This window comes from Microtus pennsylvanicus, chromosome 4, assembly GCF_037038515.1.
Source record: "Microtus pennsylvanicus isolate mMicPen1 chromosome 4, mMicPen1.hap1, whole genome shotgun sequence".
NCBI classification, from domain to species: domain Eukaryota; kingdom Metazoa; phylum Chordata; class Mammalia; order Rodentia; family Cricetidae; genus Microtus; species Microtus pennsylvanicus.
This window is the reverse complement of record NC_134582.1, coordinates 78,437,267-78,457,646: the sequence shown is the minus strand read 5'-3', so window position 1 is coordinate 78,457,646 and position 20,380 is coordinate 78,437,267. Positions and strand designations below refer to the sequence as shown.

The window sequence follows — 20,380 nt, the reverse complement described above, 5'->3', positions numbered from 1 at the left end:
CTACAAAGTTAGACCCTGTCTTAATAATAATGATAATAATAATAATAATAAAATAAATAATACTAGATGTCTGTTCGCATCTTCCCAGGAAAATTAGTATAACATTCATTTTCCTTTGATTTCACCTCAATATGTAGCACGAACTGACTTTGACCTCCAGATTCTCCTGTTTCAGCATCCAAGTGCTGGGATTAAAGATGTGCACCATCATGCCATGCTGTTCGTCGAATTATTTTCTGCAGCATATTGACAGCGATTAGGAGTAATTTCTTCCTTAAGGGTTAGATAAAGAAGAGACAGAGGAAAACCGTTATAGCTGCTGTTATCTCGTAAGAAGGAGATATCGGCAGGACTGGCTTCCTGACAAGCCTTATCAGAAAGTCAACATAGTCAACTCCTCTGCTGGAAACACAGCTCAAACGCTGCAGTTTAACCCAGGGGTGTGAATTTTAGGATGTTCTGCCTTGCTAAGATAATGGCCAGATTGACAGCCAGCCTTGGCTCTCCTCATTTGACTTTTTTCCCTCTCTCATCTTGAAACCTGGTCTCTCTTCCAACCGGAGGCTTTTCCTGGGCAGGGCTCGCCTATCTTATCTCTCACCCAGAGTTGCCGACACCCACTCAGTTCAGAGCCTCTCAGCTCAATCCCTACTTGACAAACAGGCCCAGCTCATCAGACTCATACTGGGGACAGATGGACCCAGTCAAGGAACCAGGGGTAGCTCACTTTCAAGTCCCCTCCCGTGAGCAGGGAGAGAACTCTGCTTGTTCCCTTACTATCCTTGCTCATCATTTTTCACAGCTGTGAGCTGCTGGCTCAGAATGACTTGGATGGATGTTGAGTTTCCTGAACTCTAGTTCTCTAGGCTAAGAGCATCTGAGTTCAGTTTTCTCAGAGAATCCTCAAATGCTATGTCAGATTTAAGAACAACTCTGTGGAGGCAAAATTTATATCATATATTTTATGACTCAGTGGTTTTTAATAGAGACAGAATCCAGGGCTTGAGATGGCTCAGTGGTTAAGAGCACTTGCTGTTCTTACAGAGAACCCAGGTTCCTTGCATCCACGTAGTGGCTCACAACTATATAACTCCAGGTGCAGGGATCTGACACCTCTTCTGGCCTCCATTCACACCAGACACTCAGAGGCAGGGGCAGAGGCAGGCAAGATCTCTGTGAGTTTGCAGCCAGTCTGGTACACAGTGAGTCCCAGGCCGGCCAGAGCTACTGAGACCCTGTCTCAACCTCCCACAAAAGACCCCCACAACTCCAATATGACACAATTCTCTGACTAAACAAGGTAAACAAGGGGGTTTTGTGTTTTGTTTTTTGTTGTTTACTTTTTTTGAGACAGGGTTTCTCTATGTAGCCCTAGCTGTCCTGGAACTTGCTCTGTAGAGCAGGCTGGTCTCAAACTCAAGATTCACCTGCTTTTGCTTCCTGAGTGCCGGAATTAAAGGTGTGAGCCACCACTACCCAATTTAGTATTCAAGTAGTTTTATGTTTTGGGGATTTTTGTTGTTAAGAAAATAATTTACTAGGCTGGAGAGATGGCTCAGAGGTTAAGAGCATTAACTGTTCTTCAAGAAGTCCTAAGTTCAATTTCCAGCAACCACATGGAGACTCACAACCATCTATAATGAGAACTGATGCCTTCTTTTGGCCTGCAGGCATACAGGCAGACAGAATAAAAAGAGAAAAAAGTAATTTACCACCAGGTGGTGCTGGCAAATCTCTACACAAAGAAACCCTGTCTCGAAAAACAACAACAACAAAAAGAAAATAATTTGAGGCAGAGGCAAGAGAATCTCTGCATTTGAGGCCAGCCTGGATTACAGAGCGAGTTCCAGGACAGCCAGGGCTAAAGAGAGAGAACCTGTGTCAAGAAGAACAAGAGCTGAATGAGGGGACTGGAGAGACGGTTCAACGGTAAAGAGCATTTGTTGCTTTTTCAGGGGACTGGAATTCAGCCCCCAGTACCCACGTCACGGTAACTGAAAGTCATTTATACATTTGTCTTTTTGGGGATGGAAGGAGGTGAGACAGGGTTTCTCTATGTAGCTTTGGAGCCTGTCCTAGAACTTGCTTTGTGGACTATGCTGGCTTCTAATTCACAAAGATCTGCCTGTCTCTGCCTCCTGAGTACTGAGATTAAGGGTGGGTGCCACTATCGCAAGGCTGATATTTTCAATGTCCGGTCTTAGCTTGGCTTGTTTCTTGCTTCTCTTATCTTAAATTATCCTGACTACCCTTTGCCTCTGGGCTTTTATCTTCCTCTATTTCTGTAAGCTTTGCTTGCTGTATAGCTGAGTGCCTGGCCCATGATGTACTTCTCTCCTCGTTCATTGACTCTTCTTTCTCGTTTCTCCTTCTATTTCTCTCTGCCTGCCTGCTAGCCCTGCCTATTCTTGTTCCTGCCTTGCTATTGGCCATTCAGCTCTTTTTTTTTTTTTAGGACCATCAGGTGTTTTAGACAAGCACAGTAAGACAGCTTCACAGAGTTAAACAAATGCAGTGTAAACAAAACTCACACACCTGGAAAAGCAAAGGACATGGTCAATAAGACAAAACATCAGCCTACGAAATGGGAAAAGATCTTCACCAACCCCACATCAGACAGAGGGCTGATCTCCAAAATATACAAAGAACTCAAAAAATTGATCATCAAAAGATCACATAATCCAATAAAAAATGGAGTACAGACCTAAACAGAGAACTCTCAACAGAGGAATCTAAAATGGCTGAAAGACACTTAATGAAATGCTCAACATCCTTAGTCATCAGAGAAATGCAAATCAAAACAACTCTGAGATTCCATCTTACACCTGTCAGAATGGCCAAGATCAAAAACCCTGATGACAACTTATGCTGGAGAGGTGGTGGGGAAAAGGGAACACTTCTGCATTGCTGGTGGGAGTGCAAACTGGTACAGCCCCTTTGGAAATCAGTATGGTGATTTCTCAGAAAGTTCTTTAACCACTGAGCCATCTCTAGCATACAATTTTTTTGTTTTGTTTTGTTTTTGTTTTTCGAGACAGGGTTTCTCTGTGGCTTTGGAGCCTGTCCTGGAACTAGCTCTGTAGACCAGGCTGGTCTCGAACTCACAGAGATCCGCCTGCCTCTGCCTCCCGAGTGCTGGGATTAAAGGCGTGCGCCACCACCGCCCGGCTTGACTGAGGTTTTTGTCCCACCCAGTCCCCCAGCTGTTTAGTACTAAGAAATTACACAGAGGTCTACCTTAGTTATAAACTGGTTGGCCTAGTAGCACAGACCTCTTATTAACTCTTATAATTTATATTAGCCCATTATTCTTGTCTATGTTAGCCACGTGGCTCAGTACCTTATTTGGCAAGGCAGTTACATCTTGCTTCTTCTGTGGCTGGGTCATGACTGCAGAAAGCTGAGTCCTCTTCCCAGAATTCTCCTGTTCTTGTGGCCCTGCCTCTACTTCTTGCCTGGTTTACCTGCCTATACTTCCTGCCTGGCTACTGGCCAATCAGCATTTGTTCAAAATAAAATTGAGGGGGCTGGAGAGATGGCTCAGAGGTTAAGAGCACTGACTGCTCTTCTAGAGGTCCTGAGTTCAATTCCCAGCAACCACACTGTGGCTCACAACCATCTGTAATGAGATCTGGTGCCCTCTTCTGGTCTGCAAGTATACATGCAAGTGCACCAAAGCTACAGAGAAACCCTGTCTCAAAAAACCAAAAAAAAAAAAAAAAAAAAAGTATACATGCAAGCAGAACATTGAATATGTAATAAATAAATATTTATTTAAAATAAAATAAAATTGACAGGATACAGACCATCGTCCCACAGCATAACCTACCTCAAGACCCAGTAATACCACTTTTGGGTATATACCCAAAGGATGCTTAATCGTATCACAAGGACATGTGCTCAACTATGTTCATAGCAGCATTATTTATCATACCCAGAACCTGGAAACAACCTAAATGCTCCTCAACAAAAGAATGGATGAAGATGTGGTACATTCACACAATGAAGTACTACACAACGGAAAAAAATAATAACATCTTGAATTTTGCGGGCAAATGGATAGATCTAGAAAACATCATATTGAGTGCGGTAACCCAGACCCAGAAAGATAAATATCATTATGTACTCACTCATAAGTGGCTTTAGACATAAAGCAAAGAAAAACCAGCCTACAATTCACAATCCCAGAGAACATAGACAACAAAGAGGATCCCAAGAGAGACATACATAGATCTAATCTACAGGGAAGTAGAAAAAGACAAAGTCTTCTGAGTGTGGGAATCCTGGGAGAAGGTAGAAGATGAGGAAGAAGAAGGGAAGTGGAGAAAATATATAGCTCAGTAAAACAATTTTAAAATGTATAAAAATAAATGAAAAACTTTAAAAATAATAAAAATAATTTAAAAATAACATTGGGTATTTAGCTTTTTTTAAATTTAATTTATTTATTATGTATACAGTGTATGTATCCCTGCAGGCCAGAAGAGGGCACCAAATCTCATTACTGATGGTTGTGAGCCACCATGTGATTGCTGGGAATTAAACTCAGGACCTTTGGAAGAGCAGGCAGAGCTCTTAACCACTGAGCCATCTCTCCAGCCCGGGTGTTTAGCTTTTTTAAAGCACAATATTCCTGTACACATACACCAGTTACTCTCTCCAGTAAAGGAACTGGAAAAGGAAATTATGAGAAAAAACTGTGCCGTAGTTCTCAGGATGGAGTGGAACCAAATAGCAGCCTTTTGTTTTGTTTCTGTTTTCTTGAGACAGGGTCTCACTATGTAGCCCTGGAGAGTCTAAATCACTCTGTAGACCAGGCTGGCCTCAATCCCATGGAGATGCAACTGCCTCTTCCTCACCTGTGCTGAGATTAAAGGTGAGCACCACCATGCCAGGCAAATGACTGGTTTCCAACTGATAACCTATTGGTGCAGAACACAATTCTGGAGTAAAGTAGCAAGTTTCATTTTAGTATACACCTCTGGTTGGCTGATGGAACATATCAATTGTATCTTGAGTCTCCATTTCCATCTGTGTGGGGGAGGGTTTTGCATTGATTGGCTGCTCATCAAATGGGAACCTGATCTGCCTTGCTGACAAATATTGTTGTTCCTAAGAGGCTTTACTAAATGCTTCTACTCTTAAGCTGTAAGGCAGAGCCATATTGCCCCATCGCCTTCAAATGAATCCGATCACTGTGCTCAAACTTGACTCTGGCTGTCCTGGAACTCTCTTTGTAGTCCAGGCTTGCCTCAGACACATGGAAATCCACCTGCCCCTGCCTCCCAAGTGCTGGGATTAAAGGCTTGCGCCACCAACGCTCATCTTCCTTGGGATTTTCATTGGCCATGGTGAGCACTGGGGCTTCTCTTCTGCTGCTCCTTCACAAAAGAGGAACCAGGTCTATACTGAAGAAACACAAAAGTAGCAAAACAACCCAATGTAACACATTCCCCTTGAGCCGGGGGGTGGGAGGCAGAGGCAGGCAGATCTCTGTGAGTTTGAGGCCAGCCTGATCTACAAGAGCTAGTTCCAGGACAGGCTCCAAAACCACAGAGAAACCCTGTCTCGAAAAACAAAAAGCAAGCAAACAAACAAACAAAAAAAACCAAAAAAAATTCCCCTTGCCTCCCAAACATCTGCTGTATAGTCGGCCCATGTTCATCAGGGTTGTAGATGACACTCAGCACAGGCAAAGCCAATTAGTACCTACGTGCCTGCATTTTCTGAATTTCCCCTAGAAATACACTTAGTTTGTTGTAGTTAATTCATGAATGTTTGTGCCAACTTGGTTCCAAGTAAATGATATAATTAAAAGTCACAGGATAAGCCAGGCAGTGGTGGCGCACGCCTTTAACCCCAGCACTTGGGAGACAGAGGAAGGCGGATCTCTGTGAGTTTGAGGCCAGCCTGGCCTACAGAGCAAGTTCTAAAACAGGCTCCAAAGCTGAAAAACTCTGTCTCGATAACCAAAAAAACCCCAAACAACAGAAAAAACACCCCCCCATCAAAAGTCACAGAATACAGACAATTATAAATAGTTTAAAAAATAGTCAAGACATTGTAACTTTAAGATTTATCATTTATCAGGTATTTTCTTTGTTTCTTTTGCTATTGCTGATTTTTAAAAAATTACTTATTATTTCTGTGTATGGGTGTTTTACTTGCATGTCTATGCCCTATGTACATGCAGAGCCCACAGTGGCCAGAAGAGGGCACTGGATACTGTGGAAATGGAGTTACCTTTAACAGGGAATGGAACTCTGTTGCTGATTTATGAAACAGGGTCTCAGTATACAGCCCAAGCTGGCCTAGAATTTACTAAGTGGACCACACCAGCAGAAATGATAGATATAAACCTGCTTGCTTCTTTTTTCCTGTTGCTGGGTTTAAAAAGCTTCTGACATATCTCTCCAGCCCAGCCACCTGCATTTGGCCAGGGTAATACTCCTAGACATGAATTTCCCCATGTTATTTCAAAGATTCAGTTTTCTCTCTTTCTTTTCTTTTCTTTCTTTCTCCCTCTTTCCTTCCTTCTCTCCCCCCCCTTCTCTTCCTCCTTTGCGGCACACCACACCTGTCTGCGCTTTATGAGCTACCATACAGTTTGTGAACCGGGCAAGGGGCTGGAGATTGAAACACACAAAGACTCACAGAGACACTGATCATCCCTAATGCCAGAATGCCCCCTTTATTGTGTCCAGGGGCAGCTTATATAGGGATAGCCATGCCCCAGCCAAACACTCCAGAAACCATTCCCCTGCCATCAGGAACTCCTGAGGATCTCGTGCTCAGAGCAGCTGTAGGCACTCAGATCAGGGGAAAACAAGTTGTTTACAAGAAATTCAGGATCTGGGGGTCCACTGCTCCCAACACTTCGCCTCCTTGGTTTTTCCAGACAGAGTTTCTCTGTGTAGCCCTGGCTGTCATGGAACTTGCTCTGTAGACGAGGCTTTCTTCAAACTCAGAGATCCACCTGCCTCTGCCTCCAGAGTGCTGGGATTAAAGCTCTGGGCCATCACCACTCAGTGATTATTTATTTTTCTTTTTCTTTTTTTTTTGGTTTTTCGAGACAGGGTTTCTCTGCGGCTTTGGAGCCTGTCCTGGAACTAGCTCTTGTAGACCAGGCTGGTCTTGAACTCACAGAGATCCGCCTGCCTCTGCCTCCCGAGTGCTGGGATTAAAGGCATGCGCCACCACCGCCCGGCTGATTATTTATTTTTCTGTTTAAATTGTTCCATCTTTGGGTAGTAGGAGCCAGTTAGGTTCCTTGATCATTCTGACATTTGAAAACTTTCTTGCATGTCGATATGACAAGATATTCCACCTAATAAAAGGTCTTTTAGATAACAAGAAAATTTAGGTAAACAGTATGTTATGTTTTGACCTCTGGGGTATGTGTCTTTTTTTTAAATTTTAACTTTTGTTTTTATCTTATATTGAGACAGTGTATCTCAATATACAGTATATCACTGTATAATTTGCTACAGAGACGAGAGAGAGAGAGAGAGAGAGAGAGAGAGAGAGAGAGAGAGAGAGAAATGTATCTGAGTGGTGTTGATTGGCGCATGCCTTTAATAACAGCACTCAGGAGGCAGAGGCAGGCGGATCTCTGTGTTTGAGGCCAGCCTGGTATGCAGAGCAAGTTCTAGGACAGCCATGGCGGTTACACGGAGAAACCTTGTCTCGAACCTCGTTCTCCCCGCAAAAGGGGCAAGTTTCTGGTAACAAGTGCCTGCCGCTGCAACTTCCACTTTGCTTCCTGGCATTAGTATAAAATGAGCCGGCTCCTTACTGGCATTTCATCCATCAGGCAGGGTGTTGGCTCTCTTCACCTATGAGAAAACAGAACGCACTTGGTGGACAAGGTGCACTTTATTCAAAGGGAAAGTGATCTGAGAACACTGAGGGTTATAATTCTTTAAAAAACTGATTTAACACTCCATGTCAAGCTGCCATGAAAAAGCTTTACAGGGAACAAAACAGGTATTTTTAAGTGCTCAAGCAGCTTGCGCTTTCCGAAATACTATATCTGGCTACTATTGAACGGTTTTAAATCTGCACTCCTTCAGCGCTCCACCACCAACAAACCGCTATGAGTAATACACGCATGCAGTACAACTCAGAAGAAACCACTAGTGTATGCTGCAGGTTCCTTTCTATAGCATAACACAAAGTTCTCCTCTACGAGGGCATGCTAGGCATGCAGCATGATTGCAAATGAGAAGAGTAAGGACACGGAAGTGCCTGGGAAAACCTGGCAGAAGTACTGGGAAGAACAATCACTAGCACCCACCACCAAATCCCTGGACTAAGTTCCCGGAAAGCGTCGCACCCGCAATTACGTATCCTAGGAGCACAGACTGGCAGCAAGCGCCTGCCGCTGCAACCTCCATTTTGCTTCCTGGCAGAGAATAAAACGGATCTGTACCTCCCTGGCATTTTACACATCAGGGGAGTGTCGGTCTCTTCAAGTGCTTCGAGATCACCCGTGAGGTAAGCTGGTGGTGAGGAACCAGAGCACTGCCAACCTAAGTCGCCAGAAACCTTGAACTCGGGATGCCCTCACCCAACATGGCGCCTGGGAGGCCATCGGCGCATACTCACTCCTCAGTCCCCGCCCCCATGGGCGGGACTACAGTGGGAGTGGGGCCGAACTCCGCGGCCCTTCCCTAAGTCCAACTGGCCTTTGGCGTCACCGTGCCCCAGCCCGTGGAGAAAGCATGGAGCCCGGGACTGTATCCACCGACGGCGGGGACAGGCCAGCGGGCCTCTCGGGGCTGTCCGCTTCTCAGCGTCGAGCGGAGCTGCGGAGGAGAAAGCTGCTCATGAACTCCGAGCAGCGCATCAACCGCATCATGGGCTTTCACAGGCCCGGGAGCGGCGCGGGTGAGAGCCTCGGTTTCGCGTCTCCCGCTCACCCTTTTAAATCTTCAAGATCCTTCTGCCCCCTCCGGCCCGCAAACCTTTTGACCCAAAAATGCACTCTGTAGTACTCTGTCCCCGCCCCCTAGGTGACGAACCGTTTTATATTGTCATTTAACCCCAGGACGTTCCTTACTGCTTCCTATTTTCTTGGATCCTTGCCCTGAGATTGTGTCTCCATCCTGGTTATGGAGCCTCTGTTCCTCATTTTCCGAGTCCAGTTATCCGAGACTCTCTGCTCTTTTGCCTTATTCCTCGCCTTTCTTGAAGGCTACATCTTTTATCCCCATACTTCCAATCCCATTGCGCCCCATATGCCCCAAATGCTTTTCTTTCCAGTTCCTCCCCTGACGCCTACCTTTTGCCGTTTGCTTTGTAACTCTTGACCGCCCACATCAGTTTGTCGTTGCTCAACCGTTGGCTGGTACATCCTTTGTGGATATGGGTCCCTATGGTCATATCTTGGTGGCTCTGCTCAGTGCCTTCAACACTGTCACCTACAGAACTTCTAGGAGAGGTGACTGTGTATGTGGGGACTTTCTTTATAGGCCTTTTCTAAAGAGGTGATGGCCCCACTGAGATTTCCTTTCACTAGCTGAGGTTACATCACTCATTTCAATAACTGCATTTGCCCTAAAGGAAACATCATCTTTCATGCAAAGTTGTGTCCAGTGTATGGTTTTCTGATGATCAAGTTCCTACGTGAGCATTGCCTGTAGTAATTGGCTTTTTCGTCATTGGTTGCAAGCTTGGTAGAACTCTTGGGATTCCTATGAGGTGTTAGTGATGAAGTTCTGAACTTCTAGATGATACAAGTGAGAGGCATGGGTATCATTTTCACCTCATTCAAAACAGTACAAGAAACATTTTCTGTAGTGATTAATCTGAAGATATTCCTTAAGTATTTGTGTGTTTCTTTCTTGGGGTGCTTTCTTAATCTATTCTCTTGCTTTGCAGAATTTTATCATTTTTAGAGTTCTTTCTTTAAAAACCAGAACAGCATCCTAAAAGTGCCTGTTCACGGCTGCCCAAGGATGGCAGCTGTGGGCATGCCACACCCTGTGCAGTCTGGACTCAGAAATGTAACTGTAAAATAGAAACTGTAAGAAACTTCAGTGATTTTGTATGTTTATCCATACCGGCTAGTGCAAGAAATTCAGTCATATCTTTGGGATATTTTGTCTGTGAAAGATTCGGTCTTTACTCCTTGCCCCATCCCTTACTATCTTTGTTTGCTTAGCAGTTGTATTTCCTGTCCACGGAGGTGGAACGCTTTCCCCGCCAGAATCTCCTTTTAGGGTGGTCTATTTTAAAGGTGAAGAAGAAAGAGCTGGTTTTGTTTTCTGCAGAGTCAGTATTTATTTTGATGTAGAGACAAAGTTCTAGCAGCACATTTTTGAGTATTAATGTTTAAGATGTTTGTAAGTATTGTAATGCATAAGGCTTTAATTTTTCTTTCCTCAGAAGAAGAAAATCAAACAAAATCAAAGTCCCAGGACAGTGACAAACTGAACTCCCTCAATGTTCCTTCAGTTTCAAAGAGGGTGGTGCTTGGCGATTCGATCAGTGGCGGAACGACTGACCAGCCCAGTGGTGTGGCAGATGTTCAGGGTACCCAGCTGGGAGACAAACTGGACTCATTCATTCAACCAGCAGAGTGCAGTAGTAACACTGGCGGGGAGCTCCGCCAGCGGAGCAGAGGTGACCCCACAGCAGGCGCAGGCCAGAGGGCTTCTCACCACGGCCTCGAACAGTACCTTTCCAGGTTTGAGGAAGCCATGAAACTGCGCAAACAGCTCATCAGTGAGAAGCCCAGCCAGGAGGACGGAAGCACAGCAGAGGAATTTGACTCTTTTCGAATATTCAGATTGGTGGGGTGTGCTCTTCTTGCTCTTGGCGTCAGAGCTTTCGTTTGCAAATATTTGGTAAGAGCTGCAAGGTACTATCTGGGAAAATGCGAGTTGAATTATAAAAATGGGATTTCTTGCCAGTGTCAACAGACCTATAGGGCTATTGGAAAGTGTATTACAGATCCTGTTTTTAGCCTAGTTACAGAATGGGAGCCCATTAGTAGTGATTGCTAAGCTCTGTCTGCATACCAGGCGGGTACCTTTAAGTGCTTTCCTAGCCTGCGTTCATTTCCGTTCCATCTGGATGCACTATTTGTTGTCAGAGCCCACGAAGGACTGGAGACTCAGACTAAGTCATTTATCCAAGGTCACACAGCAACTAACAGGTTGGGTGAAACCAAGAGAGTTGCATCCCAGAACTGAAAGTCCAGATGACTATATGTAAGTATGTATTAGCTAGTAATTTTCCAGGTAGTTTGAGACATTAAGATAGTCTTCTTGTGGGCCTCTCTGGAGGTAATTGTCTGCAGTTCAGAGGGGGTTTCGGTGTGGTACAATGTGGAAGCTTTATAATGACAGCCCACTGTGGGGTACGGAACAGTACAGAAGGCTCAACCGTAGTTCAGTGTCATGATTGAAATTTCTTTCAAAAGATTATTAACTTATTTTTGTGTTTTACCTCTGTGTATGTATGTGTACCACATGCATATTTAGTGCCCCCTCAAGCCAGAAAAGGAAGTTAGATTCTCTGAAACTGAAATCCCAGGCGGTTGTGAGCCACCATGTGGGAGCTGGGAACTGAATTTACCTGACCCAGCCACTGCTCCAGCCTCCCAGTGCCTTGATTTGAAGCAGGTCCATTCAGAAGACTTTTTTTTTTTTTTTTTTTTTTTTTTTTTTTTTTTGTGGTTTTTCGAGACAGGGTTTCTCTGGTTTTTTGGAGCCTGTCCTGGAACTAGCTCTTGTAGACCAGGCTGGTCTCGAACTCACAGAGATCCGCCTGCCTCTGCCTCCCGAGTGCTGGGATTAAAGGCGTGCGCCCGGCCCTCAGAAGACGTTTTGAGAATACTTACTATGTACCAGATTCATATATGCAATTTTCAGATTACTAAGATCTTATATCATTAGGCAAAACAGGTTTTAAAGTCTGCTTTTATGCGGTTAGACATGGTGGTACACACCTTTAATCCTGGTATTAGGGAGGCAGAGGCAGGTGGATCTCTTGAGTTCGAGGCCAGCATATTCTTCAAAGTGATTTCTAGGACAGCCAGAGCTACACAATGAAACTCTGTCTTGAAAAACAAAAAACCAAAAAATAAAAAACAGAAAACTGCTTTTATGCGAATATTTTCTTAAATTTAATCTGTTCAACAGATTTGATTATCTTCCCCTGACAATAAATTGTCACCAAAGCAAAGATCAGCGGTGCTTTTAACGTCCAGTGAGCCAAGAGCTGCTCTTTTTATCCAAGGGCTCTGTGTTGTCATACATTAAAAGCTGTGCCTTGCCAGGTGGTAGTGGCGCACACCTTCATCCCAGCATTCTGGAGGCAGAGATAGGAGGATCTCTGTGGGTTTGAGGCCAGCCTGTTCTATAGAGCTTGGTCCAGGACAGGCTTGAAAGCTGCACAGGGAAATCCTGTCTCGAAAAACAAACAAACAAACAAACAAACAAACAACAACAAAACCAACAAAAAAAGCTATGCCTCTTTTTTAAAAAATAGATTTATTTATTGTATTTGTGTGAGTACTTTACCTAACTGTGTGTATGCACGTTTACTTTGTGTATACTGCGTACCTGCAGAGTCAGAAGAAGGTGACAGAGCTCACTAGAACCAGAGTTACAGGTGTTTGTGAGTCACCACGTGGGGCCTGGGAATTGAACCTCGGTCCTCTACAAGAGCAGTAAGTGCTCTTTCCAGCCCCATACCTCATTTGGATTTTAGTTGCTTTGGTTTTATGGTTATCTTCACTACCAGTTATTCAATTACTTGTTTCTTGCCATACAATGGTGTTTGTTCTTCTGCCCCCTTCATAACCTTTTACATCTTAGAAATACATAAATTAAGTGCCATTTTGTTTTTTGTTTTGTTTTGTTGAAGATGTCATACTGACAAACTGTTTAAGATAGTATGTCAACCAGCACTCGGGAGGCAGAGGCAGGCAGATCTCTGAGTTCGAGGCCAGCTTGATCTGTAGAGTGAGTTCTAGCATAGCCAGGACTATACAGAGAAATCCTGTCTCAATAAAACAAAACAAAGAGGGCTGGAGAGATGGCTCAGCAGTTAAGAGCATTGCCTGCTCTTCCAAAGGTCCTGAGTTCAATTCCCAGCAACCACATGGTGGCTCACAACCATCTGTAATGAGGTCTGGTGCCCTCTTCTGGCCTGCAAGCATATACACAGACAGAATATTGTATACATAATAAATAAATAAATATTAAAAAAAAAACAAAACAAAGACAAACAAAAAACCAAAAAAAAGAGAAAAAAAGTATAGCCTGCCATTTGAGAAGCAAGTTATCTGTGTCGACATGAATCACTTCTGCCCCAATTTTGAGGGTTATGTGGCTTTTACTTTGAGTACTGTGCTTTTTGTTTTGTTTTGTTTTTTGAGACAGGGTTTCTTTGTGTAGCCCTAAATGTTTTTGGAATGGTTCTGTGGACTAGGCTGACTTGGAATTCACAGAGGTCTGCCTGCCTGCCTGGCAAGTACTGGGATTAAAGACATGTGCCACCACCTCCTGGACTTTTAATGCACGCTTTTAGCTGTTTGTTAACTTCCGCTAGGTGAGGGAGAAGTAACTGCAGTTTTAATTCTCTAAGTTTGGGCTGGGTACGGTAGTGCAGCCTTTAATGCCAGCACTGTGGGCTGGGTATGGGAGTGCAGCCTTTAGTGTTAGCACTCTGAAGTCTGAGGCAGTAAAATAGTGAGTTCAAGGCTAGCTTCTACATAGTGAGTCTACATAGTGAGCCGTCTCATAAAAAGAAAAGGCTAGAGAACACATTCAGGGAGGAGGAGCACCAAGAGAATCTCGTGACTTGGATATGTTTTATGGCTAGAGACGAAGATTCTGTTTCTCTTACTCTCCTTCAGAAACAACAACACTTTCAGCCGCTGCATTAAATATTTTCCTGTAATGTTTTGCTTGGAATCTATAGCTTTTGTTAAGTTGACTTATTATGTCAATGATTTTATTGGAAACACTTAATTTTATTTTCTCTTTTCACAGTCTATATTCGCTCCATTTCTTACTTTGCAACTTGCGTACATGGGACTATACAAATATTTTCCTAAGGTAAATTTAAATCTTAATTATGATGTATTTAGATTGACTCGTGACTAAGTAATTGTTAACAATCTATTTGTGTGTATGCATGTGAATGTGTTGACTTGTGACTGTTAACAATCTAACTTATTTGTATATGTGTGCATGTGTGTTAACTTGTGACAGTTAACAATCTATTTGTGTGTGCGTGCGTGTGTGTGCATGTGAGTGTGTTGACTCGTGACTAATTGTAACAGTCTGTGTGTGCGTGCGTGTGTGTGCATGTGAGTGTGTTGACTTGTGACTGTTAACAATCTATTTGTGTGTGCGTGCGTGTGTGTGCATGTGAGTGTGTTGACTTGTGACTGTTAACAATCTATTTGTGTGTGCGTGCGTGTGTGTGCATGTGAGTGTGTTGACTTGTGACTAATTGTTAACAGTCTGTTTGTGTGTGCATGCTCTGGTGTGCATGACAGTTTTCAGGAGTTGGTTCTCCTGCCTTAGCTTCCAGGGATCAAACTCAGCTTCCAAGCTTGCAAGCAAGTGATTCTACCCGCTGGGCTATCTGGATGGCTCATGACTAAAGGGCTGCTTGGTGGTGGTGGTGCACACCTTTAATCTCAGCACTTTGGAGGCAGAGGCAGGCAGATCTGTGTGAGTTCAAGGCCAGCCTGGTCTACTGGTCTACAAAGCGAGTTCCAGGACAGCCAAGACTACTAGGGAAATCCTGTCTCGGGGGAAAAAAGAAGTTAAGGGCTGTGAAGATGGCTCAGTGGTTAAGAACACATAATACTCCAGAGGACTCAGGTTTGTTTCGAAGCACCCACATTGGGTGGTTCACAATTGTAATTCCAGCTATAGTGGGACTCAACTCCTCCAGCCACTGTGGGTACCTGCACTCATGCACAGACACAGACACATATACATAGTTAAAAAATAAAAATAGTGTTTAATGTTTTTTAAATTGAAAAAAAAATTCTAAAAAACAAATAGAACTTCAAGGAAGCATTAGTTACACTCGATCTGAGTCAGTGCTACAGGATTAGAACCAGCAAGATGGTGCACAGGTAGAGATGATTCTCATCAAGCTGTCTCCAATTGGATAGTCAGGACCCACGTGGAGGAACAGAGAAAGGCATCTATGTATAGTGGTATAGCATTTGTGTTTCAATAAGTAAAGCTTGTCTGACAATCAGAGTGCAAAGCTAACCACCTAATCAACCATACAGGCTGTGGTGGCACGCACCTTTAATCTCAGCAGCCACCCTGGTTAGCCATAGAGGTCGAGCGGTGGTGGTGCGCGCCTTTAATCCCAGCACTAGAAAGGGATATAAAGCGGGATGAGACAGGAACTTGCTCTCTTTTCAGCCTGAAGATTTTGTAGAGGTAAGAGCTCTCTATTGGCTGGCTGCTTTGCTTTTCTGATCTTCAGTTGGAGCCCCAATATCTGTCTATGGGTTTTTATTATTCATGCTACATCTATGCAAGATGCCTTCCACACCCATACACAAATAATCAGTCAATCAATCAGTGTAATGAAGACATTCAAAGTGGCTTAACCGATCATATTCTTTAGCAAATTTAATCATTCTGTTGGTAAGAAAGTAAACGAATTTGACTATTTTACTGTGCCCCTTTTTGGACGCATGATAGCAGTCACTTTAATGTTGAGAATGAGAAATATTTGACAACAACTACAGAGGGAAATGATGCTGAGAGCTGATGTTTTCCTAGTCTGCTTGACCACAGATGGATACATCATCTCCCTGAACTTGGTTTGTCTGACGTCAAAGATAAACTTCCTTGTAGGTCAGGCGGATGCTTGCAGGTAATTTTATCATTCAGAAGGTACAGTCAGAGGAGCATGAGTTTGAGACTAGCCTGGGCTATACAGTGAGGCCCTATCTCAAATAAGTAAAAATAATGTTATTTGTGTATCAGATTTTTGATATGTGGTTCAGAGCAGCTTAGAACTCTGTTCTCCTGCCTCAGCTTCCTGGGATTACAGGCAGAGGCTACCATACCCAGCATATGATCAAAATTTATGTCAAGTTCTTGGGCAAAAAATGATGGTTTGCCTGTTTGCTTAGTCATATCTATATCTATGGCTTTATATGGGTGGGGGAGGGGAGCAATTTTGCATCAAACCCGGGGCCTAACACAGGCAAGGCAAGTGTTTTTGCATGTGGAGCAACCTCATAGGAGGAGGTTTTGGAAAAAAAGACAGATTTGGCTGGAGAGATGACTCAGTGGTTAAGAGCACTAGCTTCTCTTCCAGAGGTCCTGAGTTCAATTCCCAGCACCCACATGGTGGCTCACAATTGTCTATGGGATCTGATGTGCATTTATATATGCAGACAAGTATACATAAAATAAACAAATCTTTATTTGCTATCAGGCAAATAAATAAAATCTAAAAAAAAAAAAGAGCTGGGCAGAGCATGCTTTAATTCCAGCACTTGGGAGGCAGAGGCAGGCAGATCTCTGTGAGTTCGAGACCAGCCTGGTCTACAAGAGCTAGTTCCAGGACAGGCTCCAAAACCACAAAGAAACCCTGTCTCGAAAAACCAAAAAAAGGGGGGGGAGGGGTTAATCTGTTGTAATTGAGATAGCAGCGTGATAGCTGAGGAGACCCTGTGTAGCTGTTTCTTCAAGGACAACAAGAGACTGCCTATAAAAGCCCACTTTTGAGTCACTCTTGCTCAGGACTTTTAGGTGGGAAAATATGGCTCACAGATAACGTTTTGATTGTGTGTGTGTGTGCACGTGCGCACGTGTGTGTCCGTGTATGTGTGCGTGATGGTGTTTGGACCCAGCACCTTGCTAAGCATGCCCTCCACTTCTTTTCTCTTCCTTCCTTCCTTCCTTCCTTCCTTCCTTCCTTCCTTCCTTCCTTCCTTCCTCCCTCCCTCCCTCCCTCCCTCCCTTCCTTCCTTTCTTTTTTCTTTTTTTTTTAAATTTTTCGAGATAGAGTTTCTCTGTGTATCAGCCCTAGCTGCCCTAGACCTAGCTCTTGTAGACCTGGCTGGCCTCAAACTCACAGAGATCTGTCTGCCTCTCTCTCTCAACTGCCGAGATTAAAGACATGCACTACCACTGACCGACAACCACATAGCTTTTCATGTCTTTAAAATTGGTGAATCATGAGTGGCTATCTAGTGGTACTAAATGTCTCCTCTGGCCTCTGCGGGTACCAGGCATTCATGAAGCCGTGGGTTTGAGCCTCATCACCACCACATGATCTGGGCATGGTGGCACATGACTCTGCTTCCTGCCATTGGGAGGTGGAAGTAGAGGGTCAGTAAAGTCTTAGATGTGTAGCTAGCTTGAGGCCAGTCTGGGATCATGGCACTGTGCCTCAAAAGACTATTTTAAAATGAGACCAGGAAATTAAGAAATAAATGTTCTGTCTCCCCTTAGAAGTGTTCTGAACTGTCCAGTGACATCCCATCACAAGAGTGACCAGTGTCTGCTTCTGTGTATAGCAGTCAGGGTCCTCTAGGATGTCCCTGTGGTTTTGTTTGTAATAACACACCTAGCGTTCTTCTGCTTCTGGCTTTTGTTGTCCTGAGACTTAGTTTACAGTAGTTTTCTCCCCTGTCTCTGATATGATTCTGCCCGTCCGCGAAGGCTGGGTTCCTCCCTACTCTGAAATCTTCCTTCGACCTTATTGCATGTGGTAGTGTGCTGGCCGTCAAAGCTTCTGGAGCCCTTGCTGTGCTCTGCTTACAAAGACCCCAGAGCAGTCTCTGTGCCAGTGACTCCTATCACACATCAGTTCATCCATGGGTCGGTGTTTATAGGCTCTAGTAATACTTTCCTTGTTTCTTACCTTGTGTTATTATATGTCTCTAAAGTGGTTATGTCTTGCTTCCAAAATAACATTTACTTGTTTATTTGTTTATTTGGGGGGCAGGGTCCCTTTACAGAGCCTTGACTGTTCTGGAACTCACTATGATACTAAACTGACTTCAGATTTAGAGATCTGCCTGCCTCTGCCTCCCAAGTGCTAGGGTTAAAAGTATGCACCAACATGCCTGGCCAAAACGACATAGTTATAAAACTTGCTGGGGGTCCTGTTGTCTGCTATCGCCTAAAATGGACTGATTTACCTCTTTGATGCTCAGTAAATGTTGGTGTGTTGTTTTTTTTTTTTTTGTTGTTTTTTTGTTTTTCGAGACAGGGTTTCTCTGTGGCTTTGGAGCCTGTCCTGGAACTAGCTCTGTAGACCAGGCTGGTCTCGAACTCACAGAAATCCACCTGCCTCGGCCTCCCAAGTGCTGGGATTAAAGGCGTGCGCCACCACCGCCCGGCTTGGTGTGTTGTTTTGGGATCAGTGGGGGGAGAGAGAGCAGCAGCAGTTGTGTTTGTGTAGACCACGTGGTATGCTGAGGGCTGTGTGTGTAGACCACATGTGTGCTGAGGGCTGTGTCTGTGTAGACCACATGTGTGCTGAGGGCTGTCTGTGTAGACCACATGTGTGCTGAGGGCTGTGTTTGTGTAGACCACATGTGTGCTGAGGGCTGTGTGTGTAGACCACATGTGTGCTGATGGCTGTGTGTGTGTAGACCACATGTGTGCTGAGGGCTGTGTGTGTGTAGACCACATGTGTGCTGAGGGCTGTGTGTGTAGACCACATGTGTGCTGAGGGCTGTGTGTGTGTAGACCACATGTGTGCTGATGGCTGTGTGTGTAGACCACATGTGTGCTGAGGGCTGTGTGTGTAGACCACATGTGTGCTGAGGGCTGTGTGTGTAGACCACATGTGTGCTGAGGGCTGTGTGTGTAGACCACATGTGTGCTGAGGGCTGTGTCTGTGTAGACCACATGTGTGCTGATGGCTGTGTTTGTGTAGACCACATGTGTGCTGAGGGCTGTGTTTGTGTAGACCACGTGGTATGCTGAGGGCTGTGTGTGTGTAGACCACATGTGTGCTGATGGCTGTGTCTGTGTAGACCACATGTGTGCTGAGGGCTGTGTTTGTGTAGACCACGTGGTATGCTGAGGGCTGTGTGTGTGTAGACCACATGTGTGCTGATGGCTGTGTGTGTAGACCACATGTGTGCTGAGGGCTGTGTGTGTAGACCACATGTATGCTGAGGGCTGTGTTTGTGTAGACCACATGTGTGCTGAGGGCTGTGTTTGTGTAGACCACGTGGTATGCTGAGGGCTGTGTGTGTGTAGACCACATGTGTGCTGATGGCTGTGTCTGTGTAGACCACATGTGTGCTGAGGGCTGTGTTTGTGTAGACCACGTGGTATGCTGAGGGCTGTGTGTGTGTAGACCACATGTGTGCTGATGGCTGTGTGTGTAGACCACATGTGTGCTGAGGGCTGTGTGTGTAGACCACATGTATGCTGAGGGCTGTGTGTGTGTAGACCACATGTGTGCTGAGGGCTGTGTGTGTAGACCACATGTGTGCTGAGGGCTGTGTGTGTAGACCACGTGTGTGCTGAGGGCTGTGTGTGTAGACCACATGTGTGCTGAGGGCTGTGTGTGTAGACCACATGTGTGCTGAGGGCTGTGTGTGTGTAGACCACATGTGTGCTGAGGGCTGTGTGTGTAGACCACATGTGTGCTGAGGGCTGTGTGTGTGTAGACCACATGTGTGCTGAGGGCTGTGTGTGTGTAGACCACATGTGTGCTGAGGGCTGTGTGTGTAGACCACATGTGTGCTGAGGGCTGTGTCTGTGTAGACCACATGTGTGCTGAGGGCCTGAGGTTAACTTGTCTTTTCCTTGTTCCAGGGTGAGAAGAAGGTCAAGACCACAGTGCTGGCAGCTGCACTCTTGCTGTCTGGCATTCCTGCTGAAGTGATCAATCGCTCCATGGAGACCTATAGCAAGATGGGCGAGGTTTTCACGGATCTCTGTGTCTACTTTTTCACTTTCATTTTTTGTCATGAACTGCTTGATTATTGGGGTTCTGAAGTACCCTGAAACTCAAGGAACTCAGAAGAAGTTTACAAGTGAACACAGTTTCCCTTCTACATTGCACTCACTGTCTCTAATGGGGACAAATTGGTTTATACCTTTATGAAATTCTTTTTCTTTACTGAAGACCAATTGATTAGTTTCCCTGGTTTAAAAGGGTTGAGTTTGTATCAGTACAGGTATGAGTAACTAAATAGGGTAACAATGTCATTAATGGTTTTTCTTGTTTAATTAGAAATCCAGTCTTCTCTCTTTCCCCTGACTTCTGTGGGACCCGGCTAGTACTTGTAGGGGAGTAGATGAGCGTGGTGTCAGCCTGCCTAGAGGACCGTGACGTGTATCTGTATCATCCTGTCCTGAGAAGTGAAAGAAAGCATCCTAAAAATAAAACGAATGGAACTGAA

The 20,380-nt window shown here is 44.6% G+C and overlaps 1 protein-coding gene across 1 annotated transcript; it reads left to right on the top strand.

Annotated features, from left to right (window-relative positions):
* Positions 1-8,586: 8,586 nt before the first annotated feature.
* Camlg (calcium modulating ligand) lies at positions 8,587-20,380 on the top strand. Its single transcript, XM_075969489.1, has 4 exons — positions 8,587-8,889; positions 10,390-10,850; positions 14,007-14,072; positions 19,791-20,380. Exons 1-4 carry the CDS (start codon positions 8,724-8,726, stop codon positions 19,980-19,982), a joined length of 885 nt encoding a protein of 294 aa, XP_075825604.1. The 5' UTR covers positions 8,587-8,723; the 3' UTR covers positions 19,983-20,380.